This window comes from Dermacentor albipictus, chromosome 1, assembly GCF_038994185.2.
Source record: "Dermacentor albipictus isolate Rhodes 1998 colony chromosome 1, USDA_Dalb.pri_finalv2, whole genome shotgun sequence".
Lineage (NCBI taxonomy): Eukaryota > Metazoa > Arthropoda > Arachnida > Ixodida > Ixodidae > Dermacentor > Dermacentor albipictus.
Window position 1 is genome coordinate 487,374,139 of NC_091821.1, and position 24,289 is coordinate 487,398,427.

At 45.7% G+C, this 24,289-nt stretch overlaps 1 protein-coding gene across 1 annotated transcript in view; it reads right to left on the minus strand.

Moving 5' to 3' along the window:
• Nucleotides 1-4,932: 4,932 nt before the first annotated feature.
• The window catches only part of LOC135912650 (uncharacterized), a 150,139-nt gene continuing 130,782 nt past the window's right edge, over nucleotides 4,933-24,289 (minus strand). The window contains exons 13-15 of the mRNA XM_065445140.1: nucleotides 22,384-22,624; nucleotides 13,378-13,471; nucleotides 4,933-5,406 (exon numbers count right to left, since the gene is read on the minus strand). Of these exons, the coding sequence (XP_065301212.1) occupies nucleotides 5,166-5,406; nucleotides 13,378-13,471; nucleotides 22,384-22,624 (576 nt within the window). The 3' untranslated portion in view covers nucleotides 4,933-5,165. The remainder of the gene's footprint in view (nucleotides 5,407-13,377; nucleotides 13,472-22,383; nucleotides 22,625-24,289) is intronic.

The window sequence follows — 24,289 nt, forward strand, 5'->3', positions numbered from 1 at the left end:
TGGTTACCAATAACGACGTCTTTCTAGCGCTTCTGAATTTCAGTCTGTATCCTCAAGTGCTTCCAGCCGCATGTTCTTAGCCAGAGTTTCTAGTAGTTTCGCATTTGAGATTGAGAGTCTAAGCACCAAAAGTTGTTTCTTAGCACGAATTGCAGCTCACAGCTCTGGTTGCTTAACAGATAACTTCGCGAAAATGGTTGCACCTGACCTCACCTCTGCAGAGGCCACCGACAACGTCGGCTGCTCAAATCATGCAGTGACGTCTTTGATTTCGGCGACAGGCTTTTAAAACAAATATCTATTGTTAACAACCGTATAAACACTGGAGAAACGAATCCAATTGGTCGGCGTCCCTATCGTGTATCGCACGCTGAACGTAGAGTCATCCAGTCAGAAGTAGACAAAATGCTCCGCAAGGGGGTCATCGAGCCATCAGCCAGCCTTTGGGCCTCGCCTGTCGTCCTTGTGAAAAAGAAACATGGTACCTGGCGTTTCTGCGTCAATTATCGCCACTTATGCACGATTACCCACTACCACGCATCGACAACGCCTTGGACTGCTTGCATGAAGCTAAATACATCTCGTCCATTGACCTTCGATCCGGCTAGTGGCAGATTTCAGTTGACGAAATGAACCGCGAGAAGACGGCCTTCATCATGCGTTTATAACCGTTCAAGGTGAATATCAGCTTATATGTAATGAAATTTGCATTAAATCATATTTTGAAAGTAAATTGAAAATTCGTGACGGCTTTCTTGCAACATGCGGCTTCAAAACGAATTTTCTATTCCAGCAAGGAGAGCTTTCTTGCTTGTGGTTTTTACCACTTTGACAAGCACTGGATCATGGCTTTATTTTGGTTGTTTTAAAGATATAAATACGCAAATGTTCAGTAGAAGTGACTATACCACCTCATATTTCATGCATAGACAAGCAGGAAGTGTGAACGAATACGTTTACCCGGATGGCGCAGTTTGAAATAAATGACCTTTAAATAACTGGAATACACAGCGGGCGAAGAAAAAATTATTTGGTTGAATGAACTGAGAGTACGAAATGAGATTTATCGCGCGAAAGTATGAGTACGAAAGAATGAATTATCGCAAGCTTACTCTACTGTCAACAGGCATCGTATACCCAGCCATACTCTTTTCTCGAACTCTTTTCTCAATTCCAGCTGGTTCCCCTTCATCACGCTGACATGTCACACCGGCCGCTTGTACCTGTGTTTGTGTTAAGTCTGAGGACGGCAGTGCTCTGCTTGCATAGCTGCATGCAGCAGTAGTTGGGCATGTGAAATTTGATTGGAGGACCACTAGAAATGCAGAGCAAAACATAAAAGAAAACGGCGGTGTAGGTGGCCTTGTGTCCAGTGCCTGCCCGTGTGTCGTTCACAACAGCAACCTAACAGCCGTGTTGCTTGACAGAGTTGTAGATTTATGGCTTCAACAGAAACCTAATCAGGCCTTAAACTTCGTTGTATGGTTTGCGCAGTATGCCAGATGCAGTAAAGAAATACATTAAGGTAGTTTTTGAACACTCAAAGACTGCACAGGAGGAAAGTGCATCGTGCATGCCAACATCTCTTTTATCACATAAATATGTAAAATAATTATTTCCAAGGAACACTTATACTCTTGAGAATGAATTATCCACCTGAATCCTGATATTGCTAGCCGAACATTGGCATTAGGTGCAAGAATTGATGTGGAAGAAAATTTTGTTTCGAGATCAGTGTTTAGTGGGTTTCTCTACTTAATAAATTGCCACCTTTTAGTCATGTACTCGAAAACAATCACTCCAGAGATTGTGATGTAGCACGCATTAGGGCTTGTTTATCATGTTTTATACGTTATTCGTCGAGAATTCTGTTCCTCAGCATTGCTGCTGTAATAAATGGGCTGTGAAGCTTGTTCATATGCGATTTTGGTATGCTCTGGTCAATCTCGGAGGGAGGTCTTCTGCAATCGACTTCATTGTGACTGTTCTTACTCTATATCTGTATGATTCATACACGGGATGTCATGCTGACAGTTCTAGATGCTAAAATTGTATTTAAGTATATGTAATGACCAGCGGCTACAGAGAGATAAGAATTTATGTTTTATCAGGGGGTTTTTTTTGCATAATCCCTCTGGTGCATATTGAAAGAGACACCTTTCCGTGAAAATAAAGGATCACAAAGTCAAATGTGTTGGAAATCCTAGGATTTTCACCAGTTTTGATTGACTTGCTGTTTTAAACCCTACTGCTGGCTAGAGCTTGGCAGGGGTACTACGACGAAGCTTGTCAAATTGTACTGCTTGCATCTACAGCCTAGATTGGCTGTTTCCAAAACATATGCATATATATGGACATTGTTGGGCCAATGGAAGAAGAAAGAAGACAGGAGAGGCCCCAATGCTTCCATATGCTTAACAAAGTGTGTGGCGGAACCCAAGTGGTGTTTTCGGTTTCCGTGTTTTTGTTTATGAAGTAAATTGCAGCAGTAGCTAAGGGAGCTAATCACACTTTCTGGCACCTCCTTGGTACAATGAAATGTGTGGGGAAGCATCGGCTAGCTCCGAGATGAGAATGGACGGGTAGAGAAAAAGAGTGGCCGCAAAGTTGAAGGTGCTGGTCCACAGATTACCTGAGGCTTGTATTGCCTTTTCATCTTATTTCTTCCTAAAAAAAATAAACCGGAAAACTCGAGTAAACCTGATTTTCCATAATGAACCCATCGATGCAACTGGCTTAGTTTTGAACATTTGGTTGTTTTTCAGACAACGCATGGCGATTAAAATCTACACCTAGAAGAAGATAGTAAATATGGCAATACTTCAGTGAGCAGGTGGCTGAGCAGCTGTAAGAGTGTGCCAACTCAAGAGTAGGATAGCGCTCAGAAAAGCAATGCAAACAATTTAGAACTTAAGATTATATGATGATTTTATTGATTTTCTGTGACTCCGTAAAAGCTCTACGATTACCACATAGACAGTTGTGAATCTTTAGTCATAGTCTAAGGTGCCACGGTCTGTTGCTTTGGTGTTTGCTGGTAGCTGCTAAGAAAACAAAGCTCATAAGAATGTGCTGCTTTAATGCTGCATTTATTGGTGGCGCGGCGTGCAAAGCACCTGTATGCTGCGAAGATCTTGACTTGCTAGTAAAATTGCTGGGTAGTCTTTATACCACGACATATGTATTGGCATGACTAGTGTTAAGGGATAAGTCACGGTACAGCATGAAAAAACACTAAAATGAACAGACAGAAGTGATGAGACACGGCACTAATATAAAATGATTCTTCACATTTACTACAGAGATCCCCACACGCCAACTATCACGGCGATGCCTAAAGAATTATCATTTTAATAAAGAAATTGACTCAGTGATAACATACTAATCCCATGAATGTGATATCTTTTTGGTATTGTGAATCGTTACATAAGGAGGTCCCGCTGTCTGCTCTGAATGGTGCATTCTTTTACCAAAGGGAGTCACGCACGTCTCGCAATGTGCTGACAATCTGACTACATGCATACACTTGATTGTGTAGTTTAATAGATCACGATGACAATGACAAGTCTTTCTCACTGTTTGCTACTTGTAAGGTGCGTGAGCTATACAATATCTGCAAACTTTAATCTGCACATGCCCTGTAACCCAAGTAGCCGGCTACCCTTTACTGGCACATACCCAGCGACATAAGTCGATGGGTAACCTGAACTGGCACGTGCTCTGTAACCATGCTACCACGGACTACACGCTGACCCACGTATGCCGGAAGACCATTAGATACAGACAGCTGGCCCCCGGAAGGTGCCTGAAAAGCCCTAAGAATCTGAACGCTATAAAAGACTTCGTAATGGTTTTAGTAGTGAGCCAATTCAAACCCGCTTAACACGAGTTCATCAAACGCAGCAGCTCATAGAGTAAGCACTGCGCCCCAAGTGCCCGCGGGAAGCGAACGAATAATTTTCATCGTTAGCGAGCACCACTGCACTACCGGTGCAATCTAGGAGGCCATGGAGAAGAACGGGGGAATTGGCGCACCTGCCACTAAATGGCCAATCATGTCGGGAGACAACCGGCGAGAGAGAAGCTGCGCTTTAGCACGCGGTGCATACATGACACGTTTCGTCGGTGTCTATACTGCTGGAATGCTAATTGCATTAGCGTCGACAGTGATTGTGAAATGAGTTATGCAGCAATTTCTTCTTCTAACTTTGTCGCCGCAACATGCGATGGTCGCGTTCGTTTTCCGGTGGCGCCATCCGTAGTTTCTTTATTCTTATCACTCTTCTGATGCACTGTGTTACGATCGACACTACTCGGGAGTTGTTGGCACTTAATTTTTAATAAAACAACTGTCACATTCAAAATTTGCTGCTGCACTCCCTTGACCACCCAGCTGCAAGAAAACATCGCACCTTACAACGTCCATGCCAATGAGCATTGCCGGCTACACTGAGGATGTGCACAACCTTTAAAACTGAGTTGCAGCAATCGTAGATGAAGGTAAAGAGATAAAGTCTCATATTAGGGCTATTCACTATAAGATGACAATTCTGCGAACTTTATTTTCATGGATTATTCAAAAGGTAGAAGATGAAACGGGTCTGCAGAACGTAGGTTACACGTCTAGGGTGAGTATGTAAATAACAATAAAGCTAATATTTTGAACTTTGAATCGACTCCCTCTTGTACAAAACACAATTTACTAGGGGAAACATGCATCACTCATACGTCGGCACATCGCAAGAAATGGCATAATCTCTGAAGGAATCGCCAATTGGCATTTGTGTGTGTTCCGCATGCTCAAGTCATAAACCCAGCTGAAACACGACAAAATCAAACTCTCTAACACTAATTGATTGTTCGTATCCTTCGGATATATCCAGAGGTAGGATGTATGCGCAGGCATTATAATACCTAATTGCTTTCTATTAGCGAGCTTATCCGTATAAGTTATCAGTATAAGTATACGGAGATTTATCCCGAACTTACCCAAATCTGTTGCACTAACAAATTCCGTATGTCATAACGAACAAGTTATAAATATTCTTATGTGCGACTTCGTTTGCTTAGAATTTTTTAATAATCTCTGGACTGCATCATTCTAACCAACTGATGTGGCTCGCTGCCCTACGACTCGCTCCGCGTTATTTTGCTGACAGGTGACATCACAGTGTTGACAGCGACGTAGAGGACCGCGCACTAGGCACGATCAGCTCGCGTGCGAAGTTCCACGTGGTGCCGCAGTGGGGCATCTCGTTCACCCAGAAGCACACGTCACCCCACGCCTGCCGTTCCGCCTCGTCAGTGGCACCGGCGAAGCGTTCTTCGTACGTTTGGACCAGCATCCTGGTGAGCATCTCAAGGTAAATCAGGTTGGTCCACGGGTAGAACCGGGACAGGTCCTCGCTGCAACCATGCAAGCAAATGTAAAGAACGAAAAAGAGAGGAATGTTTTCAATAACAATGATACCATTTCCCGCTTGTACCTTAATCAAACCTAACGCAGAAATGAAAATGGTGCGTCGAGGTCAGGAAAGGCATATTGTGCTGATTTGCCTCACTTTTCATGAGGTACTGGTTATTTAGGAGGCTGAACTTCCTCGCTACAGTAACACAAAGTTTATCAATCACGCTGTCGTGGAGTACATTGTAAACATTTTTACCTCATAAGCTTTTCACTGCCTACTAGATTCCAGATTTTCCAGAGAAATGCGGTTGTAGCGAGTGCCCAGAAGTAAATGGCCCTCTACGCCTTCTTTTCCCGCGCTTCAGGCAGGAATCGGAACCAAACATTTTATTTCAACAAAACAAAGGCGTCGCTTCTTACTCACTGCTGCGCCTTCCCTGTTACATTTATCGCAAGGAGTTTGCGCGCAGACTCAATGGGAAAATTTATAGTTGTTGGAAATTACACATCTGAGACGTTTCCAGTGTTTGCAGCAAAGAAAAAAACCTCGTTCGTTTCCTTGCGTATGTGTTTCGTTTTTTTTTTTGCCGTAGCCCTGGAGTACGCACAAACACCATCGGCACTTGTCCCCTGAATTTCATTAGCCGAAGGTTTTCTGTGCTCCGACCAATTTGGTTGAATCATATAGTAATTAGATACTGTTTTTGCCTGCTTCTGCTCACTCATAATATTTTGCTTATTTTTCTGCGCATGCCAATGAGGTCTTGTGATAATATCCACGAGATGTCGTTGGAAGGCCTAAGCACGCTACAACGCCTTGATCGGCAGCATGGACGACACACATGGCCGCAAAGCTTGTGCCACATCGGAGTGCACTTCGCTTATGTAGCGGCTCGGTCATGCTGACACCTTCAAATTCATACAACCTTTTTTCCATATATTCACGTAGAGAAGAAAATTTCAGCGACAGTTAATATATTTTGCATGACGTCGGCTTCGGAAGCTGTCGGTACCAGGCTCATCCTATCCGACTGTGCTTGTTTCCCGTGTCAGAAGATTACAAATACAAAGCACACTCTAAGCATGCATGTTATTTCATATCTCGCAGTAACATCTCTCTCGGATATTTCTTTTTTTTTTGCGATCAGTTATTCTTATTGGTACTTCACGCACATTGCCGGGTCTGTTTGGCGGGCTTCGTATCTCTGTCTCTAAGCGGTTACCTACCAATTTCAGTACCCCATAATTGCTAAGTAGTTCATAATCTAACGGCCACCGCATCGGGCTAAAGCGCTGATGGTACCTTGCTTCAGCGTTCAATGAAACTTTTTCACACCAACTTGCGTCACTGGGCAAGCGTCAGTGGGTACGTGCCTCTCTTCAATGAAACTGCTTCCCATTAACTACCGCTCCTGCTAAGTCCAACACTGTATGTAGCGCACTTTAATGAAATGCCTTGACGTTGACTTTGGCTGACTTTGTTCACTGGGTATGTACCGCTCTTCAACTAATTTCTTTTACGCTCAACTTGGATCGCTGGGTGTGTTCCGTGGGGTATGGTCCACACCTGTATGAGAGTATTCCCTGTCAGCTTAATTCACTCGGTAGTTGTAAACTGGATATGTGCTGCCCTTCAGTGAACCTCTTTGATGCCAACTGGGGTTGCGGGATTTGATGGCAAAGAAAATCCTTTATAATTTTTCTGGTGTCGCCCGCAACCCAACCCACCTCATTCTGTCTGAATATATATTAACACATGGCATCGCGGCTAGATGGCACAGTGGGATTAATGGAAAGGGTGAGGGAGGAACGCGGTTCGGCGGTGGCAGTACGGTTTGCCGCTACGATACTTCAGTGGTAATCGCATTAACGTCGGCATTCACGTGATATGGGTTACGCTGGTAGTTCTAATACACACAAAAGACATACTATAACGGGGTGACATTAATTTCTTCAATGCTCAATCATGGCGAATGCGTTGTGCACAACCGACATAAAATAGTTCGCGTGCTTAACGAGACAACGCCTTTTTGTTTAAATCAACGATCTAACCTTGATACCAAGGCTTTTCCACAGCACACGTTAACGACTCTTCAAGTTTTGTTTAATGGACATAAAACAATATTCCCATATAATTAGGCGCATTCATAAACACTGACCAAGAAGAAAATTATTTTTTTAAATTGAAGTAACGGCGAATGCCATGTGCTGCAACTGCTTTGCCGCCACTCCGCTGATGAGGGAGGTGGCGACAGAGCGAGTGTAGTTCCGTCGTGGAACGAGACGCGTCTAGTCTAAGTCCCGCGAAGAGGAACGCACTATCTGAGACTTGCGCAAACAAAAGCTCCCTGATTTAATTTCAAGCCTGTTGGCCACAGGTGTGCTGCGCAGAGAGAACTTACGTGCCGAGTTCAGACTTGCACTGAGTGCTATGTGACATATATTCAGGAAGTACTTGCGCCTGGTCACAAGGTTGACGAGAAGATGCCGGAAGCGCTAAAGCTCGCGCATATACTCAGAGGAATTCCGCACGACTCATTTACTTTCCTCGTCTTCAAGAATTTTTCGACAGCGCAAGACATCATTGCTGAAGGCCGCTGCTTCGAAGAATCCAAAAGCCGTCGCATTGCCAGCCACTTTTCTCGCCTTCTAACACGGCTGCAACAACTACATGTGACGACCTCCACCTTCGAGCGGTGCCGGCCACACCTGACAGTATTGTGCGCATCGTCCGTTGGGAAATTGAAGCAGCCTCCTCAGTTTCTTCCCATGGTCGCGCCCCAGACGATTCCCTACGCAACAGTATCGCTCATCCAGCCCCTTCTACGGCAATTAGCCAACGTCAGACTCCAGTAACTTTGCCCACTTAACGTACCCGACTACCACTCACCCGGCGTTCCCGATCTACCACGAAGTTTGTGCGGCCGTTTTCGTTATCGAAACCCGGAAGAATGGCGCACTCATCATGACAGGCCTGCCTGCTTCTGCTGTGGGCACGTTGGTCATATTTTTCACCATTGTCGGAGCTCCTAATACTCGCAGCCTTGGCCGAGCTTTTTAAATACCCGGCGCCCGCCTAGTACTCCCCGCTCGCCCACATATCGAAAAGGGCACCGGTCAAACATCTTTGCCCGCACGGCCCAACCGCTCGCCTACGCCCCGCCCACGTGTTCCGCACTCCCCTTTGCCTCGTCGCTATCCCTCTACGTCTTACTCTCGTCACTCCTTGGAAAACTAACGGGCGAAGCTTTGACAGGTGAGCCTGCTATGACGACCCTAGCCGAAATTCCCCTGCTTGGAGTACCTGGTCATCACAACCTCATTAACATGGACGTGGACGTTATACCTGTAATAGTGCTGATTGACACTTGAGCACACATGTCGCTTATGAACTCGAACCTCCGTACATGCCTAAAGAAAGTCCTAAATCCTTCCCCGCTCGCTGCCGTCCGCGTCGCCGGTGATGGAACTCCAGCTGTCACTGGGACGTATGTCGCCCGTGCCACTGTAGCCGGACGCCATACTTCTGTTTTCTTTTGCGTCTTGATGCAATGCCCACATGAAATAATCTTAGTAGTCCTTGCTTTTGTATAGACAGATTCGGCCGTTATTGACTGCTCTGCCGGTGTTGTCCAACTCGCCCTACCGCATGCCGAAGTCATGCAGAAGGAAGTGTGCAAGATGCTAGCCCGAGATATCATTGAGTTTTCATGTAGCCCTTGGCCTTCTCCGGTCATGCTTGCCAGAAAGAAGGATGGCAGCTGGCACTTCTGTGTCGACTATCGCCATCTCGCCAAAATAACGGGTTTCCGCTGCCGTGGAGAAATGAAGCCCTCGGTTGTATATAAGGCGGAAAATATTTTCCTCCGATAGACCTTCGCTCCGGGTACAGGAAGGTTACAGTTGACGACATGGTCCATGAAATGGTCCCTTTTATTACACCTGATGGCATCTGTCATGTTAAACTGATGCCGTTCGGGTTTTGTAATGCCCCAGCTGCATTTTCACGAATGACGGACCTTCTACTTCGCAGTTTTAAGTGGTCCGTCTGCCTGTGGTACCTTGATGACGTTATTGTGTATTCACCAACTTTTGCCAGGCACCTCGACCGCCTTTCGACATTTTTTTTCGGTTTTCCGCAAGGCTGCGCTTGAGCTCAATTCATGAAAATGTCAATTCAGAAGCTGGAACCTCATTGTGCACAGACACCTCGTCGATTCTTCCGGCGTCCGTCCCGATCCCGAGAAAGTTCGCGCCGTTAAGAATTTACCCATACCAACCTGCGCAAACGACGTTAAATTAGGGGGTTTTACGTGCCCAAACCACGATCTGATTATGAGGCACGCAGTAGTGAGAGACTCTGGAATTTTGCACCATCTAGGGTTCCTTAAGGTGCAACTAAATCTAAGTACACGGGTCTTTTCCCACTTCACCCTCATCAAAATGCGTCTGCCGTGGCTGAGATTCAATCCCGCGATCTCGTGCTAAGCGGCCCAACACTATAGCCACTAAGCAACCACTGCGAGTCTGTGCCAACAACGTTCGAAGCTTTGTGGGCCTCTGCTCATACGTCCGCCGGTTCCTACAGAATTTCGGTAACGTTACACGTCCTCTGACAGAACTTTTCAAGAAAGCCGCGGCTTTTGTTTGGGATCCGGCACATGCTACTGCGTTCGCTGAGCCCCGAGGTATATATAGCGTAAACAATCATCGGCGCATGACGGAAGGGAGTGGGCAATAGCATGTCAGTGTATTAATAAATATGCAGCAAAAGATGAGCATGTGAACATGAAAGAAAAATCCACATCACACTATGTTAAACAGGCTACCAAAACTAAAACCAAGGACCAACGTAAAGCTGCATACAAAATTTCGTAAATTTCGACCGAAGGGCGAAACATTGAATGTGGCCCCAAAGTTTAGCGTTACGCTGAAATTCCTGCGAAGGTGGGCTGAGAATTCGCGGGGGCGACGCCTGTTCGCTCCACCTAGCATGCAAGGCACCTTCTGCTACGCAGCGCAAAACTACGCCTGGCAGCTATTGGGCATCTGGCAACGCTAGTGTGATGAGGGGCGCGGCCACCGCTGTTGCAGTTGCACCTGAGCGGCGTACGAGACTAGACAGAAGGAAAACCGTCAGTGTTCGCAGCTTCAAGTGCGTCCCTTCGGTTCAGTCCTCTGAACGCACCAGGGCGTGGTATGCCCACAGTTGCACAGTAGACAAGCTAGTGGTCGTGTGTGTAGCTATTGTGCTAGCGTTAGAAAACCACATGGTACCCTGGCTCGACTGCACAGACGATTGAGTGGAGCGTGTGCGTGCGCAGACATGGGTTCGTTGTTTTTCGCCGGCGAACATATTGCGGGTCCCTAGCTCATTTGTAGACCAGGCTTCTGTCATGCTCCACGCTCGAGCCGCGCTTGCACCATCGATACCAAGACAGCCAGGCGAAAGCCGTGCCAACGGAGCGAACACGCCTGCAGTGTCTAAATAAACGCCGTCGCAATAAGATATCGCAAGGACACAGAAGCGAAAACCGGACTATTTAGTGAGACAGCTAACCTAGAATAACCGAAGCACCATCAAAACTTTACAAATGCGGAGAAAAGGTACTATGGTTAACTAAAAACACCGTATACATGGCGCAGAAGCGGAACAAAATATGTAATACAATTTGGAGTAGGCAGACCTATCAAAACAAAAATGGCAAGCATCGGGTTGGTAACAAACATTAATCGAATGTGGATGCGATATTCGTAGAAAGAATTCGTAGATACTCTATAAAGTTCCCAGAAATATATCAGGAAAATCTGAATCGATGCCACTATGAGTGAACTAACCCTAATGCTCGAGGGATGTACAGGGAGTGATAGATGGGACCGGGAATTAGCTGGTAACCTAAAGATTGGGAGTAATATACTTTGGTTGCGCTTCCCAACGACACCAGAATGACTACAGAATTTGGTTATATCCTTGTCAAATTACGTTTTCACTGATTACAAATTATTCACAAATTACGTTTTAACTGTTGCCCTTACCCTATACAAACCGAACTTTGCCCGAAAGGTAAGGTTCGTAGTTTTATCGGCCGTCAAAATTGCAGCAAACATTCGCTTACTCGATAAATTAAAAACCATGGTGTCGCGCTTGCTAAGGCAAGCATGGACACATTTCAGTCGACGACCGCGAACATTCATTGCCAGAACTCTGGCGTGATGACGAACGCCGGCTTCGAGGAGAGAGCACGTCGGGTTGCATCGCGATTCAAGGCGTGTTCGGTGCTTGAAACACGCAATCACCAGCGCTAGGTACGCGGGCAGAAAGCGCACGTTGAACGACCAAACGTCGACACACCCAAGCTTGCGCCCATCGCAGATTGCCTCCACTACACGACGCATAGCCCCCCTGTGCGCTCAGCCACGCGGACACACATGTGCAACCACGGCTTGGGGTGAATAGGCGCGCACACATCTCTACTTTCTTCGCTCGCCCTAGAACGCATTCGATCTTGTGACCTCTAACATTAGGCACGCGGAAGGAAGGCGTGCATCAAGTCACTGTCCTTCTCGGCTCCCCCTCTCACACTTTGCCTCGCATCCACAGCGAAAAGCACGCGGAGCGCACACTTGTGGCCCTCCGACGTTGTAAGGAACCTCACCGCCACGATTATGCCGACGGCGATGTGTCCGCCTTGAGTGTCGATATCATTCGTATCGCGATCAAAAGTTCCCACTAGCAGGGTGACAGGTCGACGAGAGGACAAACATAATTACGATAAAGAAAGAATGACATACAAGACGATGTCATCCGATGGCACATGTGCATTGTTCCCTTGGAAGGGCGCCTTCTGCTGTGTTTTTCAACTGTTACTGATTACAGCTTGCAAGAACGAGAGCAATCTTTGGCATTAAGAGCCCACAGCAACACTGGGTTTCTGGGAGCTAGACTGCGTAATTCAAGGCTCCGGATTATTTTGACCACTTAACGTTCTTTGGCGTACACCACTACGTTTTCTTTTGCACTTCGGGCCGTCTAAATGATGCAGGTAGTCGATGTCACGACTGCGAAAAATTGCCATATATGGCAGTAGAGGTGGGCGCCATACAATATGCCCGAAAATTTATTAACTGTCGAATGAATGTGCCTTGCATTTGCAGGATCCTAGATCGTTGAGCGCATCTTGCAGCTTTTCCTCCTAGGAACGAAAACGTCGGAGGTGCTGCAGACTCATATCGTCTATATATTTTTTGACTGAATGTTAGAAGAACGACATGATGCGTGTATAAGATCTAGGCACAAAATGTTAACATTTCTTTTTCTTTTTAATAGCAACTATTGTGTGATATGTGCAAAAAGAAACATTAGTTCAATGACCGAAGTACAGTAGACCCAATGTGGTCAGCAGTGTGCCGCAATTGTCAGGTTGCTTGAGTGAGAAGCCGGCAAAGTTTCAACGTAAAGCTCTCGAACCATGAGACCAGTTCTTGGAGTGAGCAGAGGGCCTTGTACCTTGAGCTGCGCGCACAGCAAAGTCCACACGTCAACCAGCGTTGTTCTCATGCATGACTTGCATCACGCAACCTGCCCTTTGCTGCGCTCTATCCTTCAAGCCTTCAACAAATTAAATGTTCTTCTCTCTCTCTCTCTCTCTTTTTGCCACCGTCGCCCAGAGTTTATGATACACATAATCTAGACTTCCCTTTCGCCACTCATTTCCATGCTGACAACTTACGTTCTTTCTGTACGCTGCTTCGGGCAGCACAAATAGTGCGCAAATGTAATCAGGTACGATTATGTCCTACGTATTTCATAAATGCACTCCCACTCCTTTGCTATCGGTGGAGTGGAAAAGGAGGGAGAAAAATGCACACACGCGAAACACCAAGAGAGGAAATATTTGGAGCACGATTCCGGACTCATCGTCTCAGGTAACTTAATCGACATTATCCCACTACGCTAGAGAAAGCCTTACCTTACCATACTGCACACTGTGGCGAACGTGCCTCCTAGGGACACCCGCTTCTCCTCTGGCATCTTAGTCAGGTCTGCAAACATGGCCTGCGAAACTATAAATCAAGATGGTCGTTTCCAAGAGCATTTCAAACCTTTATTAGTGCTGGTCCCACCAATTGGCGCCCGACCAAAAATTAACGGGATACAAATTAATGTGCAGTGCACAACTGGCATGCGTTATATTGAAGATTACTAAATGAATACAGGAGAAGCTCTATAAGCAGAAATTGCTTAAACGAACGTGCAAATCAAGCGGAACAAAAGGGTCTGAATCGGTTGGCTCTGTATTCGAACAATATAGATATAAACAAAGTTCCCTAACGGGAAACAAAATTTTTGCAACTTCAAATCAAATCAAATCAAATCAAGTTTATTCATTACAAACAAAGAAACGGCTACATTTTACATTTATATTTTTTTATAAACTTAACCACAGAATCAAATTATCAAGCAGATCTTTTTTTTATTCAGGGAAAATCAGGATGTCAGCTTTTTCGTTTTGTTTTTGCTACAGCCGTTTTTAGTAAATAAGGTCCTACCGCTGTACACACGGCGTGCGTCAGGTGTTCAAAGCTTTTCTTTGCGTATTTAAATGCACCATGCTTCCAACCGCAATGTTCGCGCCAACTAACACCGCTATAAGGAGGGAAGAACTGAAGTATTACTGCAGCTGGAAAAAAAAAAACGCTGGTATTAGACTATCGGAGCGTGACCGACCTCTGTTCAAGTTGACCGAATATGAAACGTTGGTGCCGGAATTAACTGTACTTCGGTTATAGTGCCCTCTGCTGGGGTCTAGATATATCGGCAGCAAGGTGATGGCCGACGTTCGTACTGGCTATTTGGCATTGAAACAAATATGCATGCAAGCAGCAGCGTGTTTTACAGCTTTTTTCCTGTGCTATTCTTTTTATTGACAATAGAAGAATAATGCCACAACTTCTGCTGAAACAATTATTTCGTACTTTCGTTTATTTGGATGCGTAGCAAGTCCCTCCTAGGTCCGAATAGGCCGGCCTAACAGGTCGGCCTAACAGGTCGGTGGAATTAATTGTTCCGCAATAAATGCTAAGCACCTTGTCGCTGTCTCTACGTTGTTTATTCAACTAGGTGCTTCATTTCCCTTTAATACTCCACACTTCTGGCAACAATGGTAAGAGGGCGTATAGCATGCAGTGTTGCACCCCTGCACGTCTTCCTCGGTCAACGGAACTTCTGTTTATCGGCACATATATCTTCGGTTGCTTAAGGTTACATCTTACGAGATTAAACGTTAACTTAATGCATCACTTCTTTTTACATTGCACTGCCTCTTCTCATTTTGCTTGATACTGATATAGTGAAGAAGCGCACCAACGTTATCCCATTAATGTGTTTAAGACCGACATATTCACGAAACTCCCCGACGCAGTGGCCTTCCCCATAAAAACATTGCAAATAAATTGCATTTTCAAAAGAGTATTCATATGACAGGATTGGGGAAAAATTTAGAGAGTGTCGGCCTTAGAGAGCTACCTTCGCTCTTCCGCATCGCGTATGTCTGTCTCTAGCCTCTTGCAGTGGCCGATCCCGGAGAAGTGCAGCGTAAGAACTTGTGCCAAGCCTGAATTTAGGGCAGTAAAAAAAACGGGAACCAGTCGGACGCTCCTCCTAATTCCTTCACGCTAGGTGTGAGGCAATAGAGTGCCGTGCATAGTGACAACCCCCCCCCCCTTCATTCTCACCCTTAACCCTCTCAGAAAGACATTGTCTTTAACCGGCTTCAACTAGAGGTTTAATGCGCTTCTAACTTTTGCTTTTATTTTGATTGCTTTTCTCAAGTAAGGATGACCCATAGCGTGAACACTTCTTTTAGGTGAAAAGGCTGTTTACACCAACGGCTGCCAGAAGGCGCGAGTACTATATTACCGTCTACGTCAATCTGAGAAAGCTGGCACCTTCTGTAAAATTTCGCCTGCACTGCACTGTTCTTTTCAGCCTCTGCAGCCATTTGCACCGGTTTTTGCGATGGTGGACGTCAACATTGTGCGTGAAATTCGATCTGCTTTACGGCAACAAAACACGCAAGAGCGTATACACTTTAAATTTGTGCGGCAAGGTGAGAAAGTCAGCGCACTTTTTTTACGGTAATTGTCCCAAGTGGTTCTGCGATACAGTGCGCAAAAAATACCCGCATCTGTGAACCGCAGGGGTGCGCCTTGTAGACCTCAACTATGCTTTGGTATAAAATGCATTCAACAAGGAGACCATCCCCAGAAACCTAAGCTGTCAACATTACCTTCACCCCAGCACCCGTACTATGTAATATCTATTGAAAGGAGACATTAAACGAAAGCGCTTTCAAGGTATCGCTTTCGAGGTGGCAATGACTGAAAAGAAAGTGGCGCGGAGGCATTCAGGGTAATCATTTTGCAAGAGTTGAAGAACTGCCTTGAACAACGGTTAAAGCAGTCAGACACATCCCCTGTAACTCATCGAGCGTACTCTGAATGTGATTATCCGTTCTGATTGTTAGAAGAAATGTGCGAATTAGAAAAGCGATATTCTAGTTGCGTACTTTTGCGTCCCCCTTTGTGAACTTGGGTAAGTGTCGATACCAACTAAGATGTTTTCAAACGTTAGTGTCGTCGAAAGACGCTGTTTTTTTATGCGAACCACGGCTTATAGCTTCTGCAAGCAGGAATTTGATGCTCCTTATCGTACCAGAGGCCAGTACATATTATGCTTTAGGTAAAATAAAGTATGTCTTCTGCACACATTATTACCGCAAAGCACGACCAATGTGCCATGGTGCTAAAATTTTCCTTGCCAAATGAAACTGTGATGACGAGATGACGATGAGTAAGCGCCAATTTAACGAATATTGGCTGCTCATGGCAAGCGTAACGAACACAAAATACAAAAAACAAATGAGTGCTGCTTTGACGCCAGTATCTAGAGCAGACTACGGCGAAGAAATTTCGCCACTGCCGCCAAGTTAGCCTTCAAATTATTCACCAACAATGGCAGAAAGTTAGGTGCTACGACCGATTCACGAGCTCGTTTTTGATTAACTACTTGAGTTAACCGCACCTATTATATTAGTCAGTGCGACAAACTGATGAAGCTAAGGCTGCCAATAAACGTATTTTTCTTATCTGTGCTTGTTTTTGTACGCGCGCACACGTTCTTAAAGAGCAATCGGCTATTTTAGGAGTCATAGCCTCAGCCTTGGTGCATGTCAGACTATTAGTTGTAATATAATGTGCGACATTTTTTTAGTCCGCTCTCTTTAGAATAAATGTTTAGCCATTCGTCTTTCATTGGAAAAAGTGCGGATGCAAAGCATTGCTCGACCGGTGCACAATAATTGCGAAAGACAAAAATAAATTGACGCTTTTGATTATAGAAGCACAGAAGATTTCGAATTTGCAAGACAGGTGCAAGCGCATCGATGTACAGCGATATATGAAAAGTTGTTATGGTTTCGCAATGCAATTTTTTAATCGTAGCGCTGCGTGTAACTTCGTTCCTTGCTTCCATCCGTGTCTTTTACGCAAAACAGTACACGCACTAATGCCACTCCAACAGGCCAAACTAGCAAGCATAATCCTCCTTTAGGCCAAGTTTAGGCGGATTACAGTGTTATGCACCTAACATACACATGTCACACTATTAGGATCTACAACGTGAAAATACATAGGTGGTCAATTCCACGAGAGATGAAAAGGGATCGTACATTTGAAGTATTTTTCCCGATAATCTTACACATTAGACACGCGTTACTCAATAGTGCTAAACTGCTACTTGACTTTTAAAGAAAGGTACTAGTAAAGGGAAAAAAAATCATGAAAAGCCGTCAGGCGATGGCAATGTTAGGAAATGTGTTTTTTTTTAATATAAATGTGCGACATTGCTTAAGGTCATGCAAGTAAAATAAAGCAAATACCTTTATTTACAGCACAAATACAAGTAAAGCGGAAGTCGACTGCGGCATTTTCCAGACTTGCGAGCAAATTCCTCTTTAAAATATGACGAAAATGCTACTTTTTTCAAACTTGTTCGTCTTTGAGACTCTATTGCTACTTCCCCGTACATCCCAAGTTTTTATGATTGACAGCACAGATTGACCTTTGAGTGTATAGCGAGCACGTGCATTTTTATTTTTCTACTTATTTTAAAAGTAGGATGCTTTTTACTCAATATATAAAAATGAGAAAAATTCTACTTCATTGAAAAAATGAGTATACAGAAAACCTCCCTCTCAATCTAGCTCAAAGTCACCCAGATGGTTGTTTGGGGACTGCGTAATAACATTATTAAAGAGCATTTGCCATCATTCTTTACTGGAACATTGCTAGAAATTGTTCGAGTATTGTGTTCCGTGGGAGCGGCCCATAACTCGCAAATGAGCATTTCCTGCGAAAATGCAATACAGGGACGCGCCTCCTTCACTTCTGAGTCTTGCTCAGTGTCATGAATGAAGAATTAGTGGCCGCTGGAGAAGCGCTTTCGAAAAGCAAAAAAAAAGTGCCAGACGATTACGATGCTCCCTAATGCGAAATTTGAGCACGGCTTGATGCGTGCTTTTATTTCGCTATATACCGTGGCAAACAATATGCGACCGAAATCACCGCACCGACTGGCAGTAGGCCAGTGCCGTCAGTGCCTACGCGGAGGAAGGGGCAGTATGGAAACGCTGGCATGATGAGCGGCGTGGGAGCCAGCTGTGGTAGAAGACCACGGCGACGAACGCGCGAGCAGTGGCACGAGACTGTTCGCGTGGTTAGGTCGAGGGACGCCGACACCCTGACTGCATGGAAGGGGATTTCCGTCTTCGATGCAAAGCAATGCATTCACTCAATGCGTGTGTTGTGATGTCACGCTATTTCAAAATAAAAGAGGTCCTTATGAAAGGCGAAAATGATTTTCCCGGTCAAAATAGCAGTCTGCGAGGGTGTTGGTTTAGTTAACATGTTCATTTTCGCCACAGATGCGACCAACCAGCGTTTAAAAAGTATCGATTATGTGAACGTTCATGACAGCAATTTTGACCACTCACAAAACACGTTGGGAGTGAGTCGCCTCTTATCTGAATAGACAAACGTGCCATGAACAGATGCCTAGCACACAAGTCGCGAGTTACCTATCCGTCCCTTTTTCATCACTGAATCAGTCAATCTCACTCACAAAATGCAGAACGAGCAATACCTGCCGCTCATATTGTATTGTTTCACGAATGGCCGCAGCTTGTGTCCGTGTATATGGTCTGGGAAACCCAGCTGGAGATCTAAATGACTATAGGTCCTTCGCAAACCAAGTCGCCTGCGATGGTTTCTTTGCCGCATGTATGGCCTGACAGGTCTTATTAAGGAAGCAACTGGTTATTACGAGCTGTACGAAACGTGGCGTTTTCCGGTCGGCACCTTGCAATAGAATGTGCATTCTCAAGTAAATGCGAGGGCGCGCATAGGCCAGCGGAAGCCGCTCTCTGTTATGGAGCAATGTGATACGCCGCCTCTGCCGGCTATGATCCCAGTCACGCGCGACAAGCTGATGCCAGCTGGGTAGCGCGTCTTCTTTGACGGCTTAATGAAGTCGGTCACAGGGTGGTGTTTCAATTGTTTTTGAACGCTCGATTTTCTTTAATCCCCACAGGGATGTCTGCGTCCGCACACGTTTGGTGTGTTGCCAGACCACGTACCCGAGCACACGAGGGTTGGACCGTCGCGCGTCTAACCGCGCGTGGCTTAGCCGTGTCCGGGGAAAAGGGGATCTTGGCGGCTGAGCCAATTCCGGGTGTTTGGGCCTTTACGGCCCCTTGCGGCAGCAACGCACCTCTTTCGCCTCGGCTTCACGTAGATGGCACCCCCGGACTGAACCACGCGGGGGAAATCGGTAGTTGCCTTTTCCTATCTTCCTCTCTAATCTTTGTCTTGCTCTTGCTTTCGATCTTTCCTGTCTTCCCTTGGCTTCCTTTTACTTCCAGATACTTCCACGTGGCAAGGGTTAACCTTGTGTGGGATAGCCAACCTTGGTTATAGCACATTTGTTTATGGCAGTATAGTACAGCTGGCGCATGCAGGACGTGTCTTTTCACGATCTTGCAGCGTGCCCTTGTTGGGCTCCATGGTCAGAGGCTGGCGGTGCTGCCGAATTTCCGCATATATCTATGGCAAGCTCTTTTCCAATACTTCCTGATTGCCCTGAAACGAAGGCGCACCGAAAAAGTATTTAGGTTCTATGGCCGTCATACACTCCGAGAAAACCGCAATGTCAGTGAGAATGATCTCTCCCTTTCTGGTGTCGAAATCAATAACCGATGTTTTTGCCGAAGGCTATAAAGGTTCCAAACTTTCAAGTGGAGGTTTTCTCTTGGAACTCTGAGATAAAAATCAATATGAAAGGCTGCCGAATTTTGTGTCTTTTGGGGACATTCCAGTGAATTGTACACCGGATCGCACCATGAACACCAGCTGTGGTGTTGTATCTGATAATGACCTGAGTGATCTGACAGAGGCTGGAGTGACCAGAATGTGATCGCTGTAAAAAGAATCAAAATGAGGCACGATCGTAAAGAAATACAGAGTAAGCATCCTACTCTCACATTCCGTTCAAGTGTTCGGCCCGAAACAATCTAGTCAGGCTATGTGAAGATCATGTTCAGGCCGTATATCCCGAATCCCCTCCTATGCTTTAAATGTCAAAGGTTCCGCCACAGTTCCCAGAACTACCGTGGCCGACTAACCTGTGCCAAATGTAGCGATCATGAACATCCGTGCGAGTCATGGGAGATCCATACTGTGTGAATTGGGATGGAAAGCACCTTGCGTTCTCGCCGTCCTGCCCACCTTGGAATAAAGAAAAATAAAAACTGGCAATCAAAATGAAAGAGAATATGTTTCGTTTAAAGACAGACGCAGGCGCGTATCCTTCTTGCCAAAGGATAGCTTTGCCGAAGTGGCGCGTCAGGGGGCAACGCCACAATGGCCTCCGGCGGCTGTCTCCGGCGGAGGCCTCTCGGACGGCGGAGCGGCGCCAGCCGCAACCGCCGTCCGAGAAGGGTCATTGACCTCCGGGCTGGTGGCCTCAAAGGCGTCATCCCTTCAGAAGTAATCTTATCGACAAATAAATCGCTCACAAGAGCGGGTGTCCAGCTTGGCAGGAGGCGATGGACACGACACCAAGTGAAATGGCGCCACCAACGCCTAAGGAGCGTCGAGAATCTCTCAAGCGCTCCAAAAAAGAGAGATATCGCATTACGGTACCAGCGAAGGGCCCTATAACCTAATATTTATTGTTATGCACACATCACTAAACTCGTTCGCATAATGGATAGCCAAATATTACAATGGAACGTGAGAAGACTTCTCCACAATCTTGACTATGTTAAAGAACTCCTCCGCACATTCACTCCAACGGTAATGTGTGTCCATGAAACACACTTGAATAATGAATATTGTCACGTAGTAGTGAGGGTAAAGAAAGCAGCCCAACTGCGAAAGACGAACCTGTGCCCACAAAAACAGGCTAAACTTAAAGAACGGTGACAACGGCCAACACAGTCGGCGATCGTCAAAAATCTGATCAGCCGGTCAAGCGCGTCGGCTTTTATACATCAATCGTCGAATGTTCCAGACTAATCGCTGGGACCCCCGTTTCTTTCGCAAAGTTCAACATTATTCGCGTCGCGCACACATGCAATCAGTTTTCACAAGGTTCGGTGACAGACATCGGATGGAACCATCGATAACATTGCAGAAACTTCCGACACATGCAGGCGCATCCTGCGCTGTGCGATAGCATTTGTTAGGCGGGGAAGCGGAGTCGCCCGATAAAGATAAACAAGTACACGTGTCAATGCCCCCCTCTTAAAAAGCATCGACCCGATGCTGCAAACGAACGAAAGTAATAAAGCACTCGTAGCAAAGAAATACTAGATTTCATTCAAACAGATTTTTTTTCCTAAACAATTTTCCACCGAGCCTGACTACCTCATTCCTGCCGTTGATAAGGCTCAGAAGAAAAACGGCGAGCCGTTGCATTGTGTTTTCGAACAAATGCTGATTTCCGCACTTTGGACCACTCTCTCAAAAAATATTATTCGAACATTTGTAGCATTACTCGCATGAAATGGTGCAACATATTTTTTCTCAATATTATTGCACATTCCGCAAAGAACAGTTTGTGTGACAAAGGAGATTGAGAGTGGGAGGGGAGGGGGTTATAAGCATTTGCCAATAAAGAAATATTTTTCTAATTGTGATGTTCTGAGTAAATATATTACTTTACTTTAAAAGTGAGTAGAACAAGAATGCACAGGTTTGCTACCCACCTAATGGCCTGTTGCGGCTGCAAATTTCAACTTGGGATATACACAGAAGTAGGAACAGATTCCGGAAGATGTGCAAGTTCGAAAAATGTAGCGTTTTCGAGAATTTTTGACAACGGTTACTTTATTTACGAGTCTCGAAAGTACCGCGGGATAATTCTGATTTACTTCTACCTGCACTGTAAAGAAATATATTTGTCTTATTATACTTGCATGGCCTTAAGCAATGTCGCAAAGTTAAGAAAGCACTTTTCGTAAAATTGACATCCACCGACGACCTTCGAAAATTTTTTACCGTTTACTAATGGATTTCTTTATTATCAAAAAGCAGTTTAGCACTGTTCAGTCACGTGTGCATAATGTGCTAAATTATAAAAAAAATAATAAAAATCAAAACACTGCCTGTTTCAATATCTCATGAAACTGACCAGCTGTTCAGGTAAATGGGCAAGTAATTTCCCCAGTCGAATTTTCCATACGTTTTCCTTCTCGCCACTGTCCCTTTTAGTTGTTTGCAAATGTAAAAAGGTAACATGCAGCCTCGCAATATTGAAGAATGCACAGATTTATTCACACACAAAAAAAGGTTCTGCCGTACCTCACCCTAAAGGAAACAAATTGAAAAAGTCACTTGTGCTAAGCTCTGACCCATACCTGCACCGGGAGGCTTCAGGCGTGCTGTGGAGAAGTCCACCACTGTCACTTGGACGTCGAACATGTCAACGAGCAGTCGTTGTCCGTCTAACCAAAAGGGCGCCAATCGGTCTTGTGCCGCGTTGACCAATACGTGGGCAGGCGTCAGGGCGCGGTGTTCAAACTCCAGCGCTAACTCACCTATGGCAAGCGTCAGGGCTAGCTGCTGCACCACCGAACGGATCTGGAGGGCACTCTCAAACTGCAATGACCCAAATTACCGTGCTTACACAAGAAGACATGCCCCAAACAACACAAAGGGTCCACGAGACGGAGCCAAGGTATAGCCGGTGCAAGAAATGCGGATAAGGACCAAAACAAAAGCACTCGCGAACAGATGTATTACAACTGTGTTCAGCAGAACAGATGGGGCATACCGTTACACGTGAACTGCCTTTTTGTGGTTTCATTCAGTTTTTAGGCATGTGGACGCACTTCTCCGGGTATCACATTTGTTGGGTCTACAACCCTTGCGTGACATAAGGCATGGCGCGCTATCAATATGCACAATCAAATATGGACAAAAGGGCAATTGCTGCTGACTGCCTGAATTTGGCCATCCAGAAATCACAGTTCATTCGGTTCTCAAAATCTGGCATGCAGGCTATTTATTCTCCGCTGGCTTCCCTCATTCTGTAATAGTGTCACTTGCTAAAAGACTGCGGCAGATGATAAAACCTGGAACACGCAGGAGTAGCACTAAAGGCCCCTGACCTCAACAAAAAAAAATTTACCGCCCTTCGACTACTCTGAAGAGGAGTGCAAGCGAAGTTCCAGATCCGCTGCTCTCCGTTGTCGTGAAGCCTTGGCTTCGCGCTCCCTCACGGCGAGGTCAGCCCGGTGACGGGGAGCCCTCTCTCGAGCGAGTTCCCGGCGGCGTTTCTGAAACGCCGCCTGTTCTTCGCCAGTATGCAACACGCGCGGCCCGCTTCCGCTGCCGTTTTTTCGACGCAGCGGGCCTGAACTCGCGGAAAACTGAGGGCGCGAGGCGAGAGAACACGCAACCACACCCTTTCCCTCCTACGGAGGGAGGGGACACCTGGGGTTGGCTCGTGCCTTGCATTACGTCTACTTTTTCGTGCACATAAAATCCCGCTTTAAAGGGCGCGTATGATGTACCGCCAGTGGCTGAATCGGCTAGCGTGGTGGTCTTGCATCCCGGAGGTCGATAGTTCAAATATGCAGCTCGGCAAGCACTCTTGCGTATGTCATTACCAATAACAATGCCGACGCGAGTGAGGCAGTAGAAGTTTTTCTCGCAAGATGAGGCTACAAGGGGTGCTTTACATGCAAAGATTGCCAACAACATCAAGAGAGCGGCAGATACATGCGATATGTAGTTTTCTCCGCCACCATCAAGTTTCAAAAGTATTGCTGTCACATTTGCCCGAATGGCGGCAAGAAACGGCTAGGCGACAAGACTTCGCATAGCCTTCGGCAAAACTTACGCGAGAGCGCAGTATAATATAGTTTTCTCCTACTAAATATTGTATCTCAGGTAGACTGTGCGCTTCGAGAATGACATAATGAGAGAGAACACGCAAAATTTGATGAGGATGATGCCGCACAATTGGCGACGCATGTTAATCGGATTTCGTGTGAGCAGCTCTTTTGGAATCGGCAAATTCTGCGCAGGAGCAACGATGTCGTCACAAAAAAAAACTGAAGGCGTTTATTGAGAAATAGCAATATGCAGTTGGATTTGTTTACCGAAATGATATCCCACTTGACACCGCGTCACGTCGTCCTTGCTAACGCCTTTTCTACGTAGGATGTGCATGTGTCCCCTTCTTCTGTAAGTGGTTATTTGTGCTCAAAATACACTTTAGTGGCTATGCGAGTTTGTTCTTGTCATCTTTGTTTTAGT